Consider the following 27,563-nt stretch of genomic DNA (forward strand, 5'->3'; position numbering starts at 1 on the left):
CTGTCGTGGTGAAAAAAGTTATGCTCCCTATACTTTCAATGCATTTGTCCACAAAAGGTTGGTAAACTGGCAAGCAAAAATATTAAATACTGGGTAAAATGTGTTTACCCTACACTACTGTTCAGGCTCAGCTACCTGTGATGTGAACCAGTGGCCAGTGGGTGACACTATAATCCACTATACTACCATGGACTCAGCCTCTGATTTCAACACTTTTGTTTCGGGGAGAATTTGAATACAACTTTTGGGGATAAGGATCTATATTGTGGATTTGTTGTATTTGGAAGAATATATATTGCCTCTAGGGTGGTCTATGAGTAAAAAGAGGAGCAGGTAAAGGGTGGGGTGGTTGTGGCGGGCCTACTCATGTTCTGTTAGTCACACACTCACACAGATGTCCCGCATGTGAAGGGCCTTTGAAGGCCCTGACTCCATCCCATGCTTGAGTGATGTCAGCGGGGCTGTGGAAAGATTCCTTTCCTGTCAGACAGCTTGGCAGGATGTGTGAAGAAAGGCCGAAAGACAACACCGAGATTAGGCCGCTTTTGTCACGGCTCCGTGGCAGACTTTAAAGGCCTTGGCTACTTTCCCATCACACAGATTTCTTTTCTCACTCTGCATCCCTCTCTTTTCACCAGCAAGGTAAACATTTGGGTAAACCACTACCTCTTTAGCTTTTTTGTGTTTTTTTTATTTTCCCAGTTTTAAATGATAGCTTTGTTGATGTGTAGGCCATTCTGAATGTCAATGTGAAAGGAGGGAGGTATGCAAACAGAGGGGTTTATTCTCTGGCAGGTATTCACAGGTGTGTCCTTCATGGACGCCGACTTCATTCACCTGATGCTTCCTTTCAGTGAGGACCAGTAAAGACCTCTGGACACTTTTTCATCACCACAATACAGTTGGTATTTGCACAAGTGCACAGGAATCTGGTACACGGGTTCACACGCTTTCTTCAGCACATTTGATTGTTAAACATTTGAATCAAAGCATGTCCACCATCAGTATCAAAATATATTAGTGATTTGGATTTAAAGCTACGTAATGTCACTGATTGTTCCAGAATGAGACAATTCTCATTGATGCCTCCTCTTCACTGTCGTCCTCATTGACCAGCTGTGAACTCAACACCAATGTCTTTCAACAGCACAGGTCTGCCTGAATCATCCTGCTGAGAGCTTCTCAAACCTGAGTCCGCACGTAAGACTTGTTCATCTATCATCTAGAACAAAAATACTGACAGACAGCTAGATTACCTGTTGCTCTGACTACCCCATCTTTTAACAGCAAAAATGCATTTTAAATAGTACATTCAAGTTTTTAATGATCTCTGTTTCCATGTTTAAATTTTGTTTGTTTAGATTACTTATTTATTTTCAGAAGTTTGAAGTAACGAATTAGAACTACTCTTGTTACTGTATTTGAGTAACTTTTCAGAGTCAGTAAGTCAGTAATTGTACTTCTACTTGAGGATTTTTTCTTTAAATAACAGTATTTAAAGGACCCCCAATAGGAAGTTGCCATCACTATTTCAACGTAATTTCCTGTACTAGAGAGGAAATACACGTTTAGGTTCCACCTCTGAAGAATGACGAAGGCTACTTCACAAATTGGGTGTGGGGATTTCCACATGGAGTTGATATACATAAACAAATAGGGCACTGACAGCTGCCAGTATAGCGAGCATAACCTTATCTAGCTAGCTAGCTATCTTGCTAACCTGATCTAGTTAGCTAATGGTATGTTGTTGGTGCCTTTTTTTTTTAGCTACACCGTATTCAAAAGATTAGCCAGCTGGCTCTACTGCTGGTTCGGAAGCTGCTTCAAGGCAAAGGGTGGCTACTTTGAAGAATCTCAGATATAAAATATATTTTGATTTGTTGAACACTTTTTTGGTTACTACATGATTCCATATGTGTTATTTCATAGTTGTAATGTCTTCACTATTATTCTACAATGTAGAAAATAGTAAAAATAAAGAAAAACCCTGGAGTGAGTAGGTGTGTCCAAACTTTTGACTGGTACTGTGTATACACTACCATTCAAAAGTTTGGGGTCACTTAGAAATGTCCTTGTTTTTGAAAGAAAAGCACATTTTTGTTCCATTAATATAACATCAAATTGATCAGAAATACAGTGTAGACATTGTTAATGTCGTAAATGACTATTGTAGCTGGAAACGGCAGATTCCTTTATGGAATATCTACGTAGGCGTACAGAGGCCCATTATCGGAAACCCTCACTCCTGTGTTGCAATGTCACGTTGTGTTAGCTAATCCAAGTTCATCATTTTAAAAGGCTAATTGATCATTAGAAAACCCTTTTGCAATTATGTTAGCACAGCTGAAAACTGTTGTCCTGATTAAAGAAGCAATACAACTGGACTTCTTTAGACTAGTTGAGTATCTGGAGCATCAGCATTTGTGGGTTCAATTACAGGCTCAAAATGGCCAGAAACAAAGCACTTTCTTCTGAAAGTCGTCAGTCTATTCTTGTTCTGAGAAATGAAGGCTATTGCATGCGAGAAATTGCCAAGAAACTGAAGATCTCTTACAACGCTGTGTACTACTCCCTTCACAGAACAGCGCAAACTGTCTCTAACCAGAATAGAAAGAGGAGTGGGAGGCCCCGGAGCACAACTGAGTAAGAGAACAAGTACATTAGAGTGTCTAGTTTGAGAAACAGACGCCTCACAAGTCCTCAACTGGCAGCTTTATTAAATAGTACCCGCAAAATACTCGTCTCAACGTCAACAGTGAAGAGGCGACTCCAGGGTGCTGGCCTTCTAGGCAAAGTTCCTCTGTCCAGTGTCTGTTCTTTTGCCTATCTTAATCTTTTCTTTTCATTGGCCAGTTTGGGATATGGCTTTACCTTTGCACCTCTGCCTGGAAGGCCAGCATCCCGGTGTCGCCTCTTCACTTTTGACGTTGAGACTGGTGTTTTGCGGGTACTCTTTAATGAAGCAACATCATGGGTAAGCTTTGGCCATTGTCTTTCAGCTTGAAAAAACTCAGTAATCTACTCAGTTATCTTTCCACCCCTGATTTTAATTGCTTTGAATGTTTCATTTATTTTCAAACGTTAATAGTACATTTTTTATAAATCCTTAGTGTTTTCTACATACAGATGTGCCTTGTTGCAACTCATAAAATAAACGAACTTAGTTCCTACTGTACATTAATTTCCTCTCTTCCTTTTTCAATGTAATGCATGGAGAAGATCATGTCTAACAACGTTCAAGTAACCTTAGCGAAATTAGCTAATTATCAAGGTCAATGTTTTTATTTGAAAAGTAAATCAATTACTTTTACTCCAAGTACTTTTTAAATTATCTATTTTTGATCTATTGATCTATTTTTTACACCAGTTTTTACAAATGTAATTGAAGTAACAGTCCTTCTACTTTAGTAGGATATATCAGAACTCTTTCCACCCGTTTGTTTCTAATCTCTCAATGTGTTTTGTCCCCTCATGTCTATGGCTGTCTCTGACATTTCCGTCATGGAAGAGGTGAAAAAAATGTTGCTATCTATAAATAAGGACAAACCACCTGGTACTGATGACCTGGATGGTAAATTGCTGAGGTTGGTAGCAGAATACATTGTGACTCCTGTTTGCCACATCTTCAATTTAAGCCTAGAAGATGGTGTGTGCCCTCAGACACGGAAGGAGGCAAAGGTCATTCTGCTACCCAGGAATCGCAGAGCACCCTTTAATGGTTCAAACAGCCAACCAATCAGCCTGTTACAAGTGCTCAGTAAACTTTTGGAAAAAATTGTTTGAATAGGTCTTAGGAAACTTTGCAGTGTTTCGTTTTTTAAGTACTATTTTTTACATTACTAGCTCAGGAAATGTTTTGTGTCATTACAGACAGCCGGGAAGAACTATTGGATATTAGAGCGGCGGTAACTCACCAGAACTACCAGCATTACGACCAGGAATACGACTTCCCTGGAGCAGATTCTTTGATCACTCTCCCCAGAGCAATTGAACTTATTCCAGAGGCCGATCCAAAACATCGCCGGCAGAGGAGAGGCACTCGAGGCGGCCTGCTGGTTCGACTTAAGAGGCGCCAGCAGGATTCTCAGTACATCGCGCAGACAGGAATAAATATCTCTCCGGGAAGCAGAAGGGCGGAGGGGTGTGTTTCATGATTAACGACTGATGGTGTAATTCTAGGAATATACAGGAACTCAAGTCCTTTTGTTCACCCGACCTCTAATAACTCACAAACAAATGCAGACCTTATTATCTCCCAAGAGAATTCTCCTCCGTCATCACCACGGCCATTTACATCTCACCTCAAGCCGAAACCTCGATGGCCCTCAAAGAACTTCACTGGACTTTATGCAAACTGGAAACCATATATCCCTAGGCTGCATTTATTGTAGCTGGGGTTTTAACAAAGCAAATCTGAGGACTAGGCTGCCGAAGTTCTATCAACATATCGACTGTCCTACTCGCGCTACTAAGACTCTCGACATTTGCTATTCAAACTTCCGGAATGCTTACAAGGCCCTCCCCCACCCTCCTTTCGGCAAATCTGACCAAGACACCATCTTGCTGCTCCCGTCCTACAGGCAGAAACTCAAACAGGAAGTACCCGTGCTTCGTACTATTCAACGCTGGTCTGACCAATCGAAATCCACACTTCAGGATTGTTTTGATCACGTGGGCTGGGATATGTCCCGGGTAGCTTGCGAAAATAATCTAGACGCATACACGGATACGGTGACTGAGTTTACAAGGAAGTGTCTTTTTAAGTGGGAGAACTTGCACAATTGGTGGCTGACTAAATACTTTTTTGCCCCACTGTATGTATATGTTGTCTTCTATACTATTCTACTGTATCTTAGTCCGTTCCGTTCTTACATCGCTCGTCCATATGTATATAGTCTTAATTCATTCCTACTTAGATTTGTGTGTATTGGGTATATGTTGTGTAATTTGTTAGATATTACTTGTTAGATATTACTGCACTGACGGAGCTAGAAGCACAAGCATTTCGCTACACCCGCACTAACATCTGCTAATCACATGTATGTGACCAATAAAATGTTATTTGAGATACAAAAAAAATTCATAACACTTTCAGCATGCTTATAGGGAAGGGCACTCAAGGTACGCTGCCTTCTTGACATCTCAATTGACCAGACAGGTCCTACAGGCACTAGTTTTGTCGCACCTGGACTACTGCCCAGCTGTGTAGTCATGTGCGGCAAAGAAGGACATAGGTAAATTGCAGTTGGTCCAGAACAAAGCAGCACACAGAGGGAAAGTTTAGTAACTTGCATGTCAGTGTCTTCTGGCTCAAAATTGAGGAGTGATCGACTGCATCACTATTGGCCTTTGTGCAAGGTACTGATCTGTTGAAGGTACTGAACTGTCTGTTCAAGCAGTTGGCACACAGTTTGGACACTCATCGGTACAACACAAGACATGCTAAAATCCTCAGGTCCATAACAGAGGCTGGAAAACGCACAGTATTAAATAGAGTCATGACTACTTGGAACTCTCTGCCAGCCCAAGTAACTCAAGCTAGCAATAAAACCAGTTTCAAAAAACTGGAAAAAGAACACCTTACTGCACAAAGTGGACTGCAAAGAGATTTTATATATATTGTATTGTAATGTCCTGTACTATGTCATGTTTCATGAGGACCCCAGGAAGAGTAGCTGATGCTTTTGCAGCGGCTAATGGCGATCCTGATAAATAACAAATACCAAATTTGTTGCGTGCTGATTTTTGTTCTGTTCTCCTTCACTCACTTAGAAAAAGTGCATTATATAAAAGTAGATTGATATGCATGCACGCTGTGAACGGATCAGCTTGTCCAAAGCACCCTAACACAGGCAGGAGGCACAACATGAACAGACCAGAGGCAGTGGTTGTGGTTCCTTTTCTTTTGTAACGTTTACTAAACGGGTCTTCTTTCACCAGACAAACTAACTCCAGTACAGGGAATGTCCAACGCTGAAACACCAGCGTAACAAATCAAATAAACAAACTAAGCCGTTGACCAAAAGGTTGTGGCCAAAAAGGGAAAGCAAAACAACAAACGTCTACTCCTGTCTTAGACTATCGTCTACACATAACAGTTACAGGAGGAACGATTCTCTCTACCTAAAGCCTGCCTAGGTTAACAGAGAGACAAGGTTCCCAGTCACAGAAGCTTTCTCTGAGGTAGGAAAAACCGACATCTTCACAGGTCACCATCTCTACTCCCAATCCTCCCCAGCTCCTCTCCTGGCACACCTATTTAGAGGAAGACACAAAGCAATTAGTGGGCCCAGCTGTGTACTAATTGGCTTTACACTGAGTACTTATCACCTGAGGAGGGTGCTGTTGTGTCGTCTTCCTCCGGCTGGTCACTGAACTCTCACAATACATTGTACACAGCACTATTTACTGACCAACTTAATATCAAACACAAATTGTGAAGATTTACTATCATTTTAATGGTGATAATAAAATTATTAAAATGTTTCCATGTGACAAAAATCTTTTTTAACCTAAAAGACAATAGACTGTACAAGATTGTCAATACAAAGATTACCATATATCTGAACAGCACATATAAATATTTTTTACACTTACGTATTTGCTATATAGCTTACACTGTAACTCTAAGACAAAATGTAATCCACTGATGAGTTGGTCTTTTTTTGGGATACAAAAATTACATAATGCTCAATTGTAGGAGAAAAAAATATCTTGCTTATGAAAATAAATTAAATACACTGTCTTAGTCTAGACAATTACTTTTACATTTTTAAGTCAATTCGACATGGGATATTCCATGGTCCTAGATTCCTCAAAAGAAAGCTGAAGGCAATAGCTTAACTTTAACACTACTTCGATCAACATACTTGGAATAAGTGCATGGATTAATAATCTGGCAGTCCATTAGCTTTGACACATAAACACTGGGATAAAACAAAAAACAAATGAACAATTCGGATTGAGGACACTTTTCACAGACAATGCAGCAATCTTGACATACTATTATTTGGTTTTAGGCAAGCTTTCCGTCTCCCTTCGCAAAGCTTAAAAAGGGTGCCATTACATTAGCAGTCAAAGACATATTACACACTTTCATATAGTGGTCAGAGTTATGCACACATTATACACACACATCCAAAGGACAAGAGACAAAAAAATAAAGATTGTCACCTGAGAATTCAAAAGGGTTTCCACTAGTTACCACAGCCACAAAGTCAACATTGTCTATAGTAAAAATTCATTTATACCAACATTTGCTTTTGGCCTTAATTTAAGTTTAGGCCTAAGGTTAACAGTGTGTTTATGGTTAAAGTTAGGATTAGGTTTAAAATCACATTTTAATATGATAAATTGTAAGAATAGGCGGCCTGTATGACTTTGTGGCTGTGGTAAGTAGGGACGAGCATTCAAGAATTGATTGACTCTTTTGTGATTGGGTGACCAGGAGGTCCGGGTCAGACCAATTTAATTCACTCTCCATAATCCCATAGTGCCAGTGCTAGCCCATAGCCAAATGTTTAGCTAGCTAGCTAAAATCAGCATATTCGCAAGCTAGCACAACATAGGACACTGCACTAACTCGACAGCTAACACAGGCAGCTGTTTCATGTAAATTAATCCATTGTGATTTAATTATAATGTCAATACTAGCTACAGTGGTTAGTAAATTGGAAGAAGTATTCAGTGTTGTGTGCAATGCGTCTGTGCTAGAAGTCTTCAAGGATCCACCTGTACCTGAATACCCAAGACCCGAGCGGGTCCGGGTCCAGAATTCTAAATAATGTCACGGGTCTGGGTCAGATCTGATATGATTGTCAAAGGCCTCCGGTATGTGTAATTTTAACTGACTTGTCCGGAAGAGCCTGTAGATATCCGAATGCGATTCTGTAGAGAGAGAGAAATGTTGATAATTTATGCTGTTTTTCACGAGAGTGGCGCATGTAGCTTGTTGTTGTTGGCCAATCATAAGTCATCAAAGCAGCAAAAGGCTATTCAGTCGTAGAACTAAAAGTGTGTGGCACATTTAGGAGATATCTAATCAATGGAAGATGGAATAAAAATGACGGAATTAAAAGTTAAAGAAGAAGAATAGGCTACAACAATCAAGAGCCAACGGGAAGGCTGCTACTTAATATTCTGAATGGAATTGTTGTTATTTGTAACTGTAGGAAGAGAAAGCACATGCCCGCAGCCTCAATTAGCCTAGCTAGCTAAAGATAGCTAGCTTTTCCCGGTTTGATGCAGTCAAGACAAGTACTACGTAATCATATTTGATGATAAATAACCTAGCTATGGAAGCTATTAGTCTACTATCGCGTGAGTTGGCTTGGTTGGTTGCTGTCTCTCCCTCCATGCTCCACCACTTGCTAGAGCGGCATCTCTCTCTCCCCTCACGCTTTATTAGCTCCAGTTAATAAAGTAGCTTAAAAAAATGACTTTTCTGCTGCTTCCCTTACTCGGATCGAACCGGGTCTGGCTCCGACCAGGTCTGTTCGGAACGGGTCTCGTTGTCGTCGCGTCTGTTATATCTGGTCAGGGTGGGAAACCTCTAGTCTGTGCACTTAGCTAGCTACCAGTCCATAGCCTACGTTGCATATGAAGTGTGACTGGCTCATGACCGTGGATGTACGGAGAAAATGCCCTTTTTTTTCCCTTTTTGTTGTCACTCGTTGGGTTCCCCACGTGGGGGTTCATGCTCTCTGATTGGCTCAAAGTCAAGTCGTTGGCCACTGAACAGTATTGCAATTCTACAAGTAGAAACGTCAGGTTCAACGCTACCGGGTCGGCACGCAACAAGTACCTATCGGCAGTCTATTGGTAGTAAGATTCTCTGTGTGTTTCACGCTTTAGGGACCTTTACCTCCAGTAAAGAAACCTTCTTTAAAGGATTTCATACCATTTCCTACTACAGATAAATCATTTTTCATTCACGTACACATACAATAGACAAAATATATATTGTAATGCCTTGCAGGTCCTTTTCCTTGACGATAACCATTTTGAGAAACAGAATACATTCGACCTTTGTTTGCTCAATCACACTTTGTCTCTGCTGGTTGACCTGCTTCTGAGGTACTCAGGATGGCACATGAGGATTCTGATACAATCCATCACCAAACCATAAAATCTGAAAACACTTAACATCGCACCTTACTCCTTTTGTTACTCGCTGAGGTTGTGCATCTGACAAAAATCCAGAGCTAATGTACATGATCCTCTTAGCCCCTTACAAAGTCACTGCACATGAAAGCAGGCCAGAGAGGAGATGGGATGTTGCAGGACATGCTGCCATTTTCATACAGAGTAAAGACTCTCAAATGAGACATAGCTAAATGTATACATTCACTCATTTCAGCCACTGTGAGTTTGCTCATATTGTTCTAGACTAGAGAAACAAATGTTGCTATTTCTCTGCAGAGTGGAGTTTAATGTGAAATGTCTGTATGAAATGTTACTCCATTTGGACTCACATTATTACATGTGGGATTCCTGAACGGCATTGCCATGTCCCTTGTTCTGTACCTCATGGAGGGTTATATCCTGACTGGATCCATGTTCCTCTAGGCTTTGTTCAGTACAGAACAGTATGTAGCAGTCAGGGGGTTTTTGTGAAGCACCCGGGCCCAGACTGTTTGTCTGGGTCTGTAGGATCAAGGCAGGACTGGGCACGTGGAGGAGGCGAAGGTGTAGGTGGTGGGAGCCGACCCAACACTGCATTAATTAGGGCTTTTGTACATATGAGCATCCCTGTCGAGACAGTGGCAACTAACACTGGTAGTGAATGTGCTGGTGTTGGTGCACTTTGCCATCCACGTGTGAGTGGGTGTGTGTGTGAATGTCCGTGTAGATCTTTKGGTAGACTTTGGGGACCTCCAGGCCGTTGCCTCCCTGGGCCAGAAGGAGCTGCTGCTGCTGGGTAATGTACTCCTCATAGGTGAGAGAGCCCAGGCAGTCTTTGTCCACGCTATGTGGTGGGCAGGCTGGCACCCGGGGGGGTGGGCGCTGTGAGGCATGGGTGGTAACTACCCTTCCAGAGGAGCAATGGTGTTTGGACTGGCAGAACCACAGCAGAACAGTACCCAGGATGAACACCACGCCGGCTGGGATGCCAATGATCACAGGCCAGGGCAGGCTGGGAGAGATGGCTGTGGGGACGGGGATGTGGTGAGGCTTTGGGTCTGGAGCGGAGAGAAGAGGAGATTTGAGGAGTTATGAGAAGCTTGGTCAAATGTCACTATTAAAACTTGATGGAGAATACATACAGTAGAAAATAAAACCATGACAACAAAAAAACACTTCAGTTGTGCATGAGGCCATGTTTTGTTTGGTTGTGGATGTAACAGGATATGACATTGTTGTAACAGAGTAATAATCTAACAGGCTAATGGTGTAGCAGGGTCTTGTGGTTAAACTGGGTGTACCCAGAGTAATAATGTAACAGGATAAGAGTGTAGCTATGGTAAAACAGGGTGTAACAGTGTAAGAATGTAACAGGGTAAGTGTGTAGCAGGGTGTTATGGTTAAACAGGATGTAACAGACTAAGAATGTAACAGAGTAAGGGTGTAGTAGGGTGCTATATGGTTGTAACAGAGTGTTATGATTAAACAGGGTGTAACAAGGTAAAGGTGTAGCAGGGTGTTCCACTCACCTGGCAGCACGGTGAGGAAGGCACTGCGGAAGCTGTAGCCCATGGTGTTGGCGCCCAGGCAGATGTACATGCCAGCATCCTCATCCTTGGCGCGGGTGATGAGCAGCTTGTTGAGGTAGGAGCCATCTGGCCTGGACCATACATCTCCCGTGGGCAGCACCACGAAGCGATGGTCGCCCACCTCGATGGTGGAGTTGTACTTGTTCTCGTTCCCCGGCTCCACCCGCTTCAGCCACTGAATCACCGGCTTGACATCACTGCGCACCTTGCACTGGAACGATGTGGTGCCACCATAGTCTACTGTGGTGTTCACCGGATGAGTGCCGGTCAGGATGGGCTTGGAGTTTGTCCGCTCTATGATGGAAAGACAAAGGAGATAGTTTTCATATTAACAGCAAAGTTATTGCCATGTTCAGCGCTTTCCTTTCCTCTCTTTCTCTGTGCTGCGGCTAGAATAGGATGAGGTTGATGGAGAAAATGCCACATTTTACACGAGAAAGCACAAGCTGCATTCACTTCATCCTCACCGCTTCTGTGTTTGGTAGAAACATGTGTTTTTGAAGTCAGCACACAGCTGGGATATAATGAGGAGCAGATGGCGATAGAGAGAGGGAGCCTGAGACTCGCCACACCAAGCCAGCCCAGCTCTAACCCAACCTCACAGCTCAACACTCAAATCAACCACTACCAACCTAAACCCAAACCCCATCCTCAATACTCAACTATAAACCAATTTGACCAGTGAACACTAGTTCATGCCCAACCTCCAAACTCAACTGCATCAATACTCTACTTCAACCCTAGCTCAATGCTAATCCAACCTTACCATTCAACACTGACCCAAGTCTATGAATCAACCAACAACGAATAAATCTATACTGAAAGTAAGTGACCAAACTTACGGATGACTTCCACTTTGTATGTGGCGTTGATCTCTCCAGCCCGGTTGGAAACGTGGCAGGTATACTTCCCGCTGTTCTCAGGGGTCAGGTTCTTCAGACTCAGAGTCCACTTCTTCTTACGGTCCTCGCCCACCTCCCCAGGGGTCAGCGGCTTGCTGTCTTTCACCCACACGATATCTGGACGAGGGTTCCCGCTAGCCATGCACTTCAGCCGTACTGAGCTGCCCACTGGCCTGGCTATCACGCGCTTCCTCATCTTGGCTGGCTGTGTGAAGCGTGGTCGGACTGCGATCAAAGAAAGGGTTGTTTTCAATAAAGTAAGTTTACAATCAAAGAAATAGTGTTGTTGGGGAGAACATCAAAGCAATGTTTTTACAAGTTTTATAATGGTATGCACATCAGACAGTTATTTTTTTATTTTTTTTATTTCACCTTTATTTAACCAGGTAGGCTAGTTGAGAACAAGTTCTCATTTGCAACTGCGACCTGGCCAAGATAAAGCATAGCAGTGTGAACAGACAACACAGAGTTACACATGGAGTAAACAATAAACAAGTCAATAACATAAGTTGACGGGCCATTCCAGGCGATTCCTTTTGTTATGCTCGTGAGTTCGAAAAATATTAGTTACTACAACGGCACAGAACACGAACAGCTCTTTGTGAACGCTTAGCTTGTAGAGGAGATGAGGGTGGTTTATTTCCTGTCACTGTGTGTTACTAAGTGCTGAGCAGAACGCGCCCCACAACTTCTCACTCTGAGCGCGGGCCTATCATGAAGCGCCATAGAAGCTACCACTGGACACCGAAACACGAATCAGGTCTGTTTTTCAGCTATATCTACTCTACATCTTAGTTATAAAAACGCCCAACACGAACACGACACGCACTGTTTCTCTTTCTAGGATACACACTCGCGCTTTCTCTTTCTGGTCTCCCGCTCTTCCTCTCATTTATTTTGTTTTATATACAGTAATATATCTCACAAAAGTGAGTACACAACCGCGTCCGATTTTTGTAAATATGAAGTATGAGTGCTAGCTTAGTGGATCTTTTTTCATGTGACAACACTGAAGAAAATGACACTTTGCTACAATGGTAAGAGTACTGAGTGTAAGCTTTGTATCATACAGTGGTAAATTGGGGGGCTGTCCCCATCCATCCCCTCAAAATACTCAACACCGGGCCATTATAGTCTAAACCGGCTGCCTGCTGGAACAAAAGTGAGTAACAAACCCTAAGTGAACACACTTGGTCAACATTGGCCCAAAGGTTCAACATTATTTGTGTGGCCACACTATCATCATTTCTCCAGCACTGCCTTAAACACCTCTGGGCATGGAGTTCCCACCATGAACTTCACAGTTGCCACTGGAGTCCCTGCTCCACTCTCTCCCAATGAAGACGACATCTGATCACGGAGCTGGGTGGATGTAGAGCACCTCACTCACCTTTCCGTTGAGGAATGCTCAATAGGGTTAGGTTTCTGAGACATGCTTGGCCATTCAATATCACCTTTACCTCACAGCTTGCTTCTTAGAAGGCAAGTGGTCCGTCTTGGAGGTGTGGTTTGGGGTCGTTATCCATGTTGGAATACTGCCCTGCGGCCCAGTCCCGGAAGGGGAGGGGATCATGCTCTGGCTTCAGTATGTCACATACAAGTTGGCATTCATGGTTCCCTCAATGACTGAAGCTCCCCAGTGGCCTGCAGCACTCCAATGAAGCCCAGACCATGGAACTCACCACCGATGCTGACGTAGACAAAGACACGGCTGGACTTGTCTTTGTACTCCTCAACCTGCCACATATATCACACAGGTACGCTTGCACATCTGAAACCAAATAAGTTTATTCTGGTCACTCAGATACCACAGGACATTGGTTCCAGTTATATTCCACCATGTCCTTAGTCTCTTGTCTTCCAGCAAAACTGTTGCGGGCTTTCTTTGTGCCATCATCTTAGAAAGGGCTTCCTTCTGGGAGACAGCATGCAGCCAATTTGATGGCAGTGTAGTGCGTATGGTCTGAGCCATGGACAGGCTGAACCCCCTCACTTCCGTCACCCCTTCAAACCTCTGCAGCCAATGCTGGCAGCACTGCATATGGTCCTCTTTCCCAAAAAGACAACCTCTGGATATGACGCTGAACAGTGCACGTCAACTTCTTTGGTCGAACCATTGACCGAGGCCTGTTCTGAGTGGAACCTGTCAGTTTAAACCGCTTTGTTCTTGCACCGATGCTAAAGCTCAGTTTCAGGTCCAGCTGTAAATCATTTTATGTAGAGCAACCACAATTTTTTTTTTCGCAGCTCCCAGGTGTTTCTTTGCCATGAAGGTGCATTGTTGAACTTCCAGTGACCAGTCAGTATGCAGGGAGTGTGAGAGCGAATGACACACCCAAATTTAAGCAACGTGTTTATGGTGCTGGCAGTGGGGACGTATTGAAATTAACTAGGAAAGGAGGGTGCCCATTTTCAAACGGGAGCCTCATGGTATCAATTCTTAGGCTCGTACAATATGCATATTATAATGTCACTATTGAGATTGTCTAGAAAACACTCTCTAGTTCTAAAACCGTTTGGAAGAATTATTCTCTGTCAATGTTGGAAGAACAGATACTCTTTGTTTAACATGACCATTTCCTACCCGGGGAAGTCGATAGATTTCCAACCAGCGATGTCTCCTCTTTCAAGAGCTTGTCATAAAAGGGCAATGTAACTTAGGACTGTAAAAGAAAAACGTGGCATACATAACCTTCCCCTAGGAGTGTCAATGCGGAAAGTGAGAAAGCCGAAATGACTTGGATTATCTCGTTCTGGGATTGAATAACAAAAAAACCTCTTTGGAGTGAGAAGTGCCCCAAATATCTTTTTTTGGAAGGCCGAAGTGGATCTGGAGTCGCCTCCTGGAAAACCGTTCGTTATAACGGTGAATATGACTGGCTTCGATTTTATTTGAATACAGGTACTTGTCACAATATCATCCTACAAGTATGTTTTTCACATTTCATGATTGTTATTTTAAATTATATGTGGTTTTTAAAATGATCTGTCGGCTCTGTGCTTTACTTCAGGAATACTGTTGTATTTGTGTGGAGCTTTTTATTGAAATACGTGCACGAGCGCGCTCGCCATAGAATTAAGTTCCAGAAAGAGAGGTTAGCAACTACCCTCGCTTGCTAGCGGGCCTAGCGTGGTGCTTTGCTAATTCGCCATTTCATATTGCTGTTTGGTTAGGGGAAAGACTGTGGCTTCGTAGTGAGAATCCAAATAAAGACGGTTTTCATGAACAAAGGACCCTCTAGAGGAAGAAAAATGAATGGGAGTCCCAGATCAACAAGATAAGGACCCCAATTGGGGAACTACTATTTCAATATATCTGGTCGAACTGTGCTATCGCTACCCCCGGTGACTAGAATCAATGCTGCTGTTGTGTTAGCTATTGTAGTAGCTAATAACGATATAATTGTGTTTTTCCGGCTGTAAAACACTTCAAAAATCGAAATATTGCCTGTATTCACAAGAATCTTTGTTCTTTCATGTAGTAATCCACCATTATTTTCGAATGTTTTATGTGAGTAAATTAGTAGTTGACGTGTCTGTAGTTCCTTCTGGCTACTCCCAGTAGCGAATTCTGACTGTAGCTTATGTGGTAGCAGTAATTCGTAAACTGATTTATTACCTGATTATAGGAGCATATGCACATTTTGTTTGCAATTACTAACAACATAACGACTTTATTTGTGTTGAATCTGATTTGTTTTATGTTTTAAGCATAGGGCACTTGCTCATTCTGTAGGGAGTTTTTTCTAGGTTTATAGGGTTGGTTCTACTAGGTTAAGTTTAGGGTTGGCTTGTGCAGTGCTACCCCAATGCAATCCTACTTGTGCGGTGAAAAAATGTCTGTCCTCCAATTTTTATTTGGTGTGGTGAACACTAACCATAACATATATGTGGTGTTTTCCTCTGTAAAACATTTTAAAAAAATCGGACTTGTTGCTGATTTCAACAGTATGTTTATGCTTTCAACTCAGCTGGTAATCATTGGACTTAGTTAAATCTTGTGTGAAAGTAATGTTATAATAATTGGCCTAAAAGAAATTGATTTTGAATTCGCGGCCCATGCACTTGAGCTGGATGTTGTCATAGGTTATACCGGCGGTCGGTTGCAGCCCATCAACAGGTTTAACCACAGCTCTGCTCTTCACAATTTACACACCTGAGACCTTGTAACTTAACGAGTCACATGACGTAACCTGGGGATACAGGAAACATGGTTACATTGGTCCGCAATTTGGTACATCTTTCCACTTTAGGGTGTACTCCTTCACTCATTTTTTAATGCCAGCGGTTTAGACATTAATAAGTGCCTACAGTTTGTTGAGTTTTTTTGAGGGAGACAGTCCAATTTCACTGTTATATATATCCACATTCAAGGCTGTACACTACACTACTTTTCATTGTACGTCACAGTGTTTTGATTTTCGTTCAAAGTGTTTGTCACATTTCTTAGGAAAAAGATATACTCAAATGTTTACAAAAAGTGAGGGGTGGTTACCTCACTTTTTGTGATATACTGTGCTGTGTGTATATATGCATAGTTATTTCATCACCCATAGTCAGCATTTCAATGTTAAAAAAATAAGGGAAACACTTCACAACACATTGGTTTGCAATGGAGCGCCGACCGTAGTTATGTAACTTCCCAGCAAGTCAATCATCACATCCGCTTACTTAGAGATATGAAATTTAAACTTGGTTCCACCCTCCTTGTAGGTACGCACCACCCACACCTAGATCTGACAAATAAATTTTCACGATCGGGCTCGCATCGTTGTGCAAACTCACTCGGAAATCAATGTGAACGAACCAAGGTGGAGACAATTATTAGGCAATGTATGTCCAGAAGGACAACCAACCTCCCCTCCTTAAAAATGGAGTGATTCTGCAGGTGGTGAACCACAGACGACTTTCTCAGTTCTATGCTTCCTCTTGCATGCTGAGGTTTTGACGGTCACTTTTGGAATGGCTGGCGGTGCTTTCACTCTCGTGGTAGCATGAGACGGAGTCCTACAACCCACACAAGTGCTCAGGTAGTGCAGTTCATGCAGAGTGCCATGGCTAGGCGCCATCTAATGGGCGCTCCGCTGTAAGCGTGGCAAAAAGGTTTGCTGTGTCTGTCACCGTAGTGTCCAAGAGCATGGAGACCGGCTACCGCGCCCCAAGCATAGGAGACAGGCCAGTACATAGAGACGTGGAGGAGGCGTAGGAGGGCAACAACCAGCAGCAGGACGCTCCACTCTGTCTTGCACATGTATGCCCTTGTTGCAGGCACGGGCAATTGCATGCTAAAAAGTGGCCAGAGCCTGCAAACTGACCTCACACAGGCACAAATTGTGCATGTGTCAGCATATGGTCTCACAAGGGGTCTGAGATTTCATTCGTACTAATGGTATCAGGCTTACTCTGGCGAGCAGGGAGGGCTGTGCGGCCCAAAAGGAAATGCCACCCCACACCAAAATCGAGCCTCGACCACTAACCAGCCAAACCGGTCATAAATCTGCTCCTTTTATTCTTTGTCCCAACGCTCTAGGCGCACGTTTTGATGAGACGGAAACTTTAGTGCGCGCAAGGTTCCCCTCAGCAGAACAATTCCTCCACGGGCGTTCTCCGCACTCTACTCTGTCACATTTGTGCTCAACTTGTGCTAGTGTGACTCTGCTTTTCCTAGTTCTTGTGGAAGCACGTCACCAAGGGGGCGTGAGCTGCTGGGATGGCGGTAAGATTTTTCCGCAGGCCTCCGCAAAAGTCCTCCTTAGGTTCAGTCTCTTCCCTCATTTGTTGACTTCTGTGATGAGCAAAAAATTATGGGCCCCTATGGCTCGGTCCTGCATGCATGTCAAGGTTGTTGCGGATCCTGTTAGAAGCCAGGTCCTCCTACAGTTAATGCCTTTACTCCCCACCCACTTGTGGACGCGCCGGTTTGAGGGCCACACCTTCATAACCACACTACATGGAGTCTGTTTTCTGTTCTCTCGACGCGTCCTTGTATTTTGTGATGTCAGACACAATTGCAGCCCATTTGTTGGCCTGCTGAGAGGGTGTTTTTCCGAGCAGGGATCTCTGCGCTGAGACTGAAACCTTCCTTTGGCAGAAAGGCCCGGAGGAGGGTACCCAAAAATTCTGGAGGTCTATACTCCCCAGGGGGCTAGAGCCATCTGGGTTTTCCGTTCACACGACTAGAACTGCCAAAGGCGGGAACGGGGGCCAGTTCTTTCTGCCAAATCTAGACCTTCGTGGGATTTGGTTAGGCAGCTAGAGTAGGCCCTTGCGTCTCTCCTGGAAAATGTTTACTGCGGTCATAACTTTCCAGGTCCTAGCCTCAGTTGCTTTTCTGGTTTTGCCGACACTTAAAGCCATGGGGGACTAGACTACAGCAAACATCTTTCTTTAATTGGGGTCAAAACTGTAAATTCTGCTATGCTCTGCACGAAATTTCCTAGGAGGCTCAACTTTGCACTGTTTGCACTGAGCACTTTGTGTGGGTTGTTTAGACTCCGTCTCATGCTACCACTAGAGTGAAGAGCACCGCCAGCATTCAAAGTGCAGCAAAACAGACGCCCATGTAGAACGCGAAACGGAAACTCCCCGAGGTAACCCAGCTGTGCTCCCTGGACCTCAATCCTGTGAATTGATCGCTCCCACATCTCAGCTCAGAGTTTTGTTCTGTTAGGACCTTGCAGTAGACGTTCTAAACTGCCGGATTTTTATTTTGGGGGTGGCTTGGCACTAATTGCCTATAATTTTTTCTGCTTACCCACTTTTTGGGTCTATTCCGCAGTTCTCCAATCCAAGCTTGATGCCCTAATCCATCTTCTAGGCACACACAACAGACTAATCAAATGGAAATTTCTCTTCTATGTTCAAGATGTACACAGTGGTTTGCTTCCTAAGTTGGGAAGTTTTTGGAGATTCTCACAGGGAAGGTTGTGGTTGGACTTGGAGTTTAATTGTGTATGTCTCTCTAAAGATGTCGTAAACATGGGCAACCCTCTTATTTTTTGAGAGCTAATGTACTATAAGAATATTAAGATACTGTATACTAGGATTAAATGTAATGGTTTTTGGACTATAGAACACACTCTATCACTATACAAATACTAATACATACTCACTGCCTACAACACACAGTTGAATGGTCTGAGATAGTTCTAAAGACTCGTCTAGCTCAAAGTCAGCACTTAAGTTTTACTCAAAAAATTACATTTAAGCCATATTTAAAAAATTACCCTGTTTTACGTCGTTTAGAATCACCACTTTAATTTGTAAGAATGTGAAATGTCAGAATAAAGTGAGAGGATTAGTTCAAGCTTTATTTCTTTCATCCATCCCAGTGGGTGCAGAAGATTACATATAACACTCAATTAGTATTGGTAGCAATTGACTTTAAATTGCAGCTGCAGTAACTTAATGCAGCTGGTAGCTGCACCAGTTACTGACTGTCACTTTTGTTCAGGGACACATTATTCCATTTCTGTTAGTGACATGTCTGTGGACTTGTTCAGTTTGTCTCAGTTGTTGAATCTTGTTTATGTTCATGCAAATATTTACACGATGTTAAGTTTGGCTGAAAATAAAATGCAGTTGACAGTGAGAGGACATTTTATTTTTTTTTGCTGAGTTTATTTATATCAGCCCTTTGAATTACAATGAAAGCAAGACGTGCCACTGTTCCTGGCCAGCTGCAGCTGTAACTAGGTAATTTCTTGCAGCACTCGACATATGGAGCTGGACAATATTCAAGATAAAACCAAATCTATTCTGCAGGACTTGATTTTGTGAGTGTGGTGTCAAAAAACCAGAGCATCTATTCGGACAAGACTTCTCCCCATCTTTAACAACCATTGAATCTATATGTTTTGACCATGACAGTTTACAAACTAAGTAACGCCAAGTAATTAGGTCCTCCTCAACATGTTCAACAGCCACATCATTCATTACATGAGAATTCCAGACTGAAGTCTAGAACTCAGGACTGATTTGTTCCAAATACAATGCTCTTAGTTTTAGAAATGGTTCAGGACCAGTTCATTGTTAATTGACTGAGGCACGACCAAACGACGCGATTCCAAAATCTGACTGCACGTCCGCGCCTTGTTAAGGCGCAAGTTTCACGCTGAGCAATCCACAATCTACCTTGTAGGTGCGATGCGTATCGGTTGAATCATCAGCCACATACACAAGTGACAACATCAGATGGCAACTATCGCTTTGCTCTCTAATGACAGGACACTGGCTCTGAGGGCACTGTAGGTAACAATAGGAACCACTGTATGTCACGTAGTAGTCCTGGAGCACGCTGCATGGCCGTGTGGTATGCCCACTTTGACCTTAGAGAAGCTTCCATTAAAGAAAACGCCCTGAGTTATTTAGATTTACCATATGTGGATCAGGAGTGAAGGTTGGAAGCCATAAAAATTTTATTTTTTTCAAAGCAACAGGTTATGGTCAATCATTTCAAAAATTCTGCACTGCACTGAATCTAACAGTAAGCTCCCACAATCTTATTCAATTTCTCTTTCAACCAATCATCAAGTAATTGTGTCATGCAGTACACATTGAGTGCCTTCTCTATATGCTGAGATAGGGATGTAAATATGGTGACCTGTTAATCTTGTTTACATAGAATTCAACTATTGTATTTGGTCAACCGCAGTTGAGGATCACAGTCCTTGGTTTCTCACTCCACACTCTAGTTATAACAGCTACTAGAACGTTCCTCAAGCTTTATCAATGATTCTGTAGACTGTTTTCACGAAAGACCACGATAATGCGGCTACTTTTTTATCAAGTATCTCGTTCATATATTTAAAGAGACAATATTTATGCATAGAAGACCAAGAACAGATCAGATAAGAAAGAACAGACCATTTCTTTGAGTACAAATGAACCGGCCAACCCAGACCAATGAACTGGCCCTTCAGCTGGCTGGATGGGGACTCTCGGGATACAAAAATTAAAAAATATTTTAAATAAAAATATAGGACAAACACACATCACGTAGAGACAAGCTACATAAAAGAAGGCCGAAAGACCGCCACAAGCATAGCCACTAAGCAAGACAAAACAATCACACTGAGGCAGCGAACAAGAGTAAGCATAAAACGAACGCAGATGAGCTGGAAGCATACCCCACGAAAAATATTTTGTTGTGGACGGTGTTGAATAAACGGTGACATGAATATATCAAAATAAAGAATGTCGCCAAACTACGCTCTCAATGGTATATAAAACCCGCGAACTCAGGAAAAACCGTCCAAGTACAGTAATCGCTAAGTTGGGTCATGTGTTCCATGGAAACCACACAGGCCAAGCATATACTTTGCTAATGCAGGAAATCTCATTCACGCATCCCTGTGTGGAGACGCTTTGACTTCGATAGAACGGTAATTCCAAGACACAAGTTACTGGTGAGTATTGAATACCAAGGTTGTGGTGACAAATAGTTACACATTTAGTGGACAAGTCCATATCCGGAAGTGATCAAGAATGCACACATCCGCCTAGATGTGCCCACGGGGTTGTGGTCAGATGAATGAAACTGAGGCTAAGTTAATTAGGAAAGGGATAAACTAGTTAAAGAAGAATCACCTTTATGGGAAATATTAAAAAATATTTAGGCGGACCTATCGATGATAAATCCGTGATATAATGAAAATCCGAATAATTTAGACATTATTCTTTGTCAAAGTCCAAGTACATTTTAGTTAATAAACTTATCTAGGAATAAGGCAAATGGTTCACCGATTGTTTTGCCTTATCCATTTCACAATTTGCGTAGAGCGCTTGTAAACCAACTTCTCGGTTCAGAGCCAACAGCCCCCGCCCCTTCCGATTGCATAATAACTCATCAAAACAGGGGCGGACGAACTATTAGGTGTAACGCTAATCAAGACTGTAGAAAGGAATATATCAAGTTGTTATAAGACTTATTGTTCATTAAGAAGGTGCCTTAGATCAAAGGTCAGTCGTATTCCCAGGCCTCCCCAGCTTCTCCTTAGTCACCCCCGCTAGGCAAATGGGTCATCTAGAGAGAGACAATAGCGCATAGTGTATGCTCATGAAAGCACAAAAGACGAGCGTGGGAATAATTACCATAGCGACACTCTTACATTTAGCAAATTCAGCACCTTTAGACGCGCTTAATGTCAGATATCACTGAGACTCGGGCCCCTACATTGAAGTGTGAATAAAACTAAGTCCAATGCACAATCGCAACCAACTATCAGATAGTGTCAAAGGCATCGCCATGATTATGAGCTTTTTCGTTGAACCTATTGGGGAGATATCGCGAAGATAAACCTCTGTGGATTCTAGTTTGAAGAGTGTTTTCTACCACTCCTTTCGGGTTCTATGTCCGGAATATTTGCATACTCTTTGAGGACCTTTTCCTCCGGCGCCTGAGGACAAAAGGGAATATGGTACATTTCTGGGAACATAGCAGTGATTACACGACTATGACAGATAGCGGGGATTGTGCTTAAAGAGGCCACGCCTCTCATTCCTTTCCTTCAAGAAGTTGGACGGGAGGACACGGCTTTTCCCTCTAAGGGTTGCAAATCTGGACCGGAAACTCCGTTACAGACGCTAATAAGTTTGTTCATTTCAGTGCCGGGATGATTAAACTGCAATTTAAGACTATTTACGTCGTCTTCCGTACAAAGGAAGCTAAAGTCAATTACAAAGATATCAAAACCTTTCCTAATTGCTTTCTTCCGAGCTTGCATTTTTTTCTGGCAAAATACGATGGCTGCAGGTAGCAAACTCAGAGAGAGAGCATGCACGTAGGCGCTAAGGTCTGCTGTGGCTCAGTGGTCTCTAATCTAGGATTGGTCGTCTCTCTGCAGTCCCAGAACGGTGCTCAGCTTTGGCAATCGTGGGGTGCACTTACTCCTCGAGAGGCTAGCCCTGGTCAGTTACAATGAAGAGATATAACAATACGATATGATCATACAAGTGAATACAAACCTTTGCGCTTGCATTCTCAGCTTCTGAGTGATGACTGATATATAAAAATAGACATGAGAACATATTACTTGGAGTGGCACAGCCAACAATTCTTGAGTGGGTCGATCATATGAAATGTACGATATTTATCACCTAGTCAGCCTATATTTGCGCTGTATTCCGACTTCTGTAAATTTCTAATTTATTACAGTGAAATTCAAACTGACTTCATAAATATAATTAAACTAGGAGTCGGGGCACCAAGGAAAATCTTCAAGATTGCAAAGAGTTATAATTTCCTAAACAACTCTTCAGATATTTAATATCTGATCAATTAGTCTTCCAATTTAATGGGTTATTCTTAACCTCACGTTAGTGAGCTCATTCCAAACATCATAAATTGGTTCGTTAGTCTGCACGAACCCGCCTTTACTAGAATCATCCGATACCCAATTGTTCTAATGCATTATATTACTCAACTAACTAAATAATCACAGTAATGATAAATAATCAAGAAATGCATGAAACACAGAAACGGAGATATGGTTTACACAAGGAAATATGGGGAGGTTCCCTAGTGGGCTTAAGCCGATATGACGGCTTGGCGGACAAAGGGAAGTGAGTGTAGGACCGAAAAGGGCGGGAAGACAACGGAGTACACGACACATTGATAATTATATTAATTGAAAATGCTACTGCCTTTACACATGAACGCTCACCTCATTCGGGAATAATTGCAATCAATATATATTTACGCTCAGTGTGTCATCATGATCTCGTGTTGGAATCACCGTCTTTTTCTGTTGGAGTTCATCGAGTGTCTCTGCTTCCTCTTTGCTTCCTGAAGTCTTTCCGTGATTAGAATGGATACTTCAGTAGTACCATTTCAGAAATGTTCTTATAGACTAATATGTTTTGTCCGGTCTTTCGCATCCAGGTTGACATAAATGTCTAGCTGCAGAACATAGTAATAGTATCCTAAGAATTTGCTTTTATTCTGTCCGGGATTGATAGTCTCAGAGTTAAGTAACCATTTTTCGGCCGTGTAGGCCAAGCTCCAGTGTATGGGTTAAGGAATTCAACAACCAATTGCAAACCTTACCTTAACTGAGGTTTTTGTGGTCTGAACTCAACCTGTGCCCCTCGGTGTCCATTGAGGTACCCGTGGTCTGAAGAGGATTTCTTCAGGAGGGGTTTTTATTTGTAAACAATAGGAAAGGCCTGTCGCATGAGCCAGCCAGACATGTCGTGCTAAAGGGGGCGTGGGGGCGGGCCAATTACTTAATTAAACTTTAAAGGGAATAAATTCTCTCACATTAAAACGGTTTAAACATCACATTACATCATTTCACAAATGTTTTCATCTTTACTGCATTGATTTATACAATAATTAGACTCAAAACCTCACATAACGGAGGCACTGTATAAGCAGAGTTATGGTCATGTGGCTGTTATTTGTTCTTTCATTAGGTCACAAACCTTGAAACAAATGGACCGGGTCGTAGCTGGCTTCTCCACAGCGACCGTTTTACACATTCCTCCACATGGATATTGTGTTCATTCTCACGTTCTTGTGATGTAAAGAAATTCATATTGTTCTACTGTGAAACTCTCCCTCTAACTCATGGTCCAGGGGGAGAGAGTCTCGCCAGGGATTGTACCGACGCAGCGAGATAGACAGAACCGTGGGTGTGGGAGAGAGAAGAGGGGGATGCCACGATCTATAGCCAGAAAGGGCACGTCATGACACTGTCATAACTTTTGATCTATACTATGTTTCTTTCTATCACAATCTCGATTGCTATCGCTTGACCTTTGCTGAAGAGAGTCGCTTTCTCTGCTCACCAGGTCTTTTTCCATTATATTCTCTCTGTTCTCGCAATCAATTTCCTCCGCCACCATTTCACTCTTTCTCCTCCCCTGTTTTCTTAAGACAGTGGTTACATTCCCCACCAACTGAGTGTCTATAAAATATATTGGTGTTGTGGCTAGGGTTGCCATTTTGGGGAATATTTCAGAGGTGGAAACTTCCGTGGGAATTAACCGGGAATATATGGGGAATTAATGGAAATGTATCAATTAATATTAATACTGTTTATTTTTTTTGCCTACCCAGGGCCAAGGTGGCGAGACACGGTAGTGATGACACCAATAGGCCTTGTTTGATTCTGCACCAGAATCAAGGATGCTCTTGCCCAACATCTTGGGGTCCAACTTGTAACGCTGCGGCGTGTATGGGCTTCAGGCAGAAGTCTTCAGAACTGCAGTTTCCTCTTGCCATCCTGTTGCGCCAAGCATTTTCTCCTCAATCCAGTGCAACGGCTATAGGTTCAGGAGTTCCAGGCTGCTTCCACTCTCTTCCAAAATACATTCATCTAGGAGGATCCTCTTGATGGGACTGTCCATATTGGCAGACCGTGATATGGTCCATTTCTTTGGAGAGACTCCTTCCCTCCAGGAGACTGGTCCAACAAGATGACCCCCCCCCCCCCCCGCATGGGTGTTTGCTTGGGCACTTCATGTGGTGGCTCTTATTCTTCTCACTTTGGACTTTTGGTGAGGTAGACGGCTGCTATAACTTTGATGGGACCTTCAGAATACCTAACCATTTCCTTGGCGCAGCCAATGGGTATGTTGTTAGCCTTCATGTTTTTGCACATTGTCTGTCACCCGTGCACATACCTTCTGTGGTCCCAAGGTCCATTGACTGGCCTACAGCTCATCTGCAGATGTAGAGACTGTGTGTCTGTGGCTTTTGTAGAATACTGGTTGAGGGTGGAAATTATGTAGTTAATTATTCCCTTTGCCACGGAACATTCGGACCACCCATCAGAGAGGATTGCAATACAGTTCTTCTTTTCTATGATTTGCTTGACTTCACTTGAACTTCTCCTTGGAACACACCGCATCCAGCAAATGAGTAGATAAAGCATGTCTGGTGGAGGGGTGTATGGCCTGGGCAAAGAAAATCAGAATCTCTTCCATACCAGCCTGTGGGCATCAGAGGTGAACGCAGTTGCATAACACAGCTCGAAGCAAACATTCATCAGCATTTCTCTGATAATACGTCCTCCATTGATGTCACAAAGAAACTTCTGATCCAGAGACCATGAGCTGTTGCTATCGATAAGACTGTCTGATTCATAATTTTCACCCTCGAAATAGAAGTAGAGGACTTTTGTCAGAGGGTTGCTTGTTGTGAGCGTGAGGGAACTTTATGCACTTGGCCAGATGATTCTGCATCTTTGTTGCATACTTCACATATGATTTGGCACAGTATTCAAATGTACACAGCCTTTTTCCTTCTGCATTAGGCTGGCAGTGAATGTCTCACAACGACAGCCATCAGATAGTGCTGTGCGTGGCATTTTCCTGTAAAAATTAGCAAAACATTTGTTGTAAAACCCAAATTAAATTCCATGTACAGATAAATAGTTTAAGCAACTCCTTTTTAAGATAAATGTTTTAAAATGAAACATTGTATGGAACAAGTGAATTCAAACTCTCAGTTAGCAGACTCAAGCAAGCTAACAGACCCACATGGGTGCAAAAACTATTTAGGCAGAAATGTTAAGTTAAGAAAATGATTTAAACACACTTTGCTGTAGGTCTATACCCTTGCTGATATCTCTTTCTTCAGGCTCGGCGCTCAGAGATACCCGGCAAGTGCAGCACGCTTCATCGACCCCATGGCCTTTCGGTGTCTCGCCAATATATTTTCCTTATCGGCAGACTCAGTAGCCTCGGTTTTTCTAATGACTGCCTTGCCTGGTTCACCAACTACTTTGCAGACAGAGTTCAGTGTGTCAAATCGGAGGCATGTTGTCCGGTCCTCTGGCAGTCTCTATGGGGGTACCACAGGGTTCAATTCTCGGGCCGACTCTTTTCTCTGTATACATCGATGATGTTGCTCTTGCTGCGGGCGATTCCCTGATCCACCTCTACGCAGACGACACCATTCTATATACTTCCGGCCCTTCCTTGGACACTGTGCTATCTAACCTCCAAACGAGCTTCAATGCCATACAACACTCCTTCCGTGGCCTCCAACTGCTCTTAAACGCTAGTAAAACCAAATGCATGCTTTTCAAACCGTTCGCTGCCTGCACCCGCACGCCCGACTAGCATCACCACCTGGACGGTTCCGACCTAGATATGTGGACATCTATAAGTACCTAGGTGTCTGGCTAGACTGCAAACTCTCCTTCCAGACTCATATCAAACATCTCCAATCCAAAATCAAATCAAAGAATCGGCTTTCTATTCCGCAACAAAGCTTCCTTCACTCACCGCGCAAACTTACCCTAGTAAAACTGACTATCCTACCGATCCTCGACTTCGGCGATGTCATCTACAAAATAGCTTCCAATACTCTACTCAGCAAACTGGATGCAGTTTATCACAGTGCCATTCGTTTTGTTACTAAAGCACCTTATACGACCCACCACTGCGACCTGTATGCCCTAGTCGGCTGGCCTCGCTACATGTTCGTCGTCAGACCCACTGGCTCAGGTCATCTACAAGGCTATGCTAGGTAAAGTGCGGCCTTATCTCAGTTCACTGGTCACGATGGCTACACCCACCCGCAGCACGCGCTCCAGCAGGTGTATCTCACTGATCATCCCTAAAGCCAAAACCCTTTGGACGCCTTTCCATCCAGTTCTCTGCTGCCTGCGACTGGAACGAATTGCAAAAATCTCTGAAGTTGGAGACTTTTATCTCCCTCAACAACTTTAAAAATCTGCTATCCGAGCAGCTAACCGATCGCTGCAGCTGTACATAGTCCATCTGTAAACTACCACCCAATTTACCTACCTCACCCCCCATACTGCTTTTATTTATTTACTTTTCTGCTCTTTTGCACACCAGTATCTCTTCTTGCACATGATCATCTGATGATTTATCACTCCAGTGTTAATTCGCTAAATTGTAATTATTCGATTTATTGCCTACCTCATGCCTTTTGCACACATTGTATATAGATTCTCTTTTTTTTTTTTTCTAC

The 27,563-nt window shown here is 42.9% G+C and overlaps 1 protein-coding gene across 2 annotated transcripts in view; it reads right to left on the reverse strand.

The window, feature by feature from the left end:
* Positions 1–6,434: 6,434 nt before the first annotated feature.
* Positions 6,435–27,563, reverse strand: part of fgfrl1a (fibroblast growth factor receptor like 1a) — a 91,002-nt gene continuing 69,873 nt past the window's right edge. For both annotated transcript variants that reach the window (XM_023989444.2, XM_023989445.2), the window contains 3 exons: positions 11,555–11,839; positions 10,653–11,006; positions 6,435–10,181 (listed from right to left, as the gene is read on the reverse strand). In XM_023989444.2, coding sequence (XP_023845212.1) covers positions 9,769–10,181; positions 10,653–11,006; positions 11,555–11,839 — 1,052 coding nt within the window. In that variant the 3' untranslated portion in view covers positions 6,435–9,768. The remainder of the gene's footprint in view (positions 10,182–10,652; positions 11,007–11,554; positions 11,840–27,563) is intronic.

Source organism: Salvelinus sp. IW2-2015, linkage group LG6.1 (assembly GCF_002910315.2).
Source record: "Salvelinus sp. IW2-2015 linkage group LG6.1, ASM291031v2, whole genome shotgun sequence".
Classification (NCBI taxonomy): domain Eukaryota; kingdom Metazoa; phylum Chordata; class Actinopteri; order Salmoniformes; family Salmonidae; genus Salvelinus; species Salvelinus sp. IW2-2015.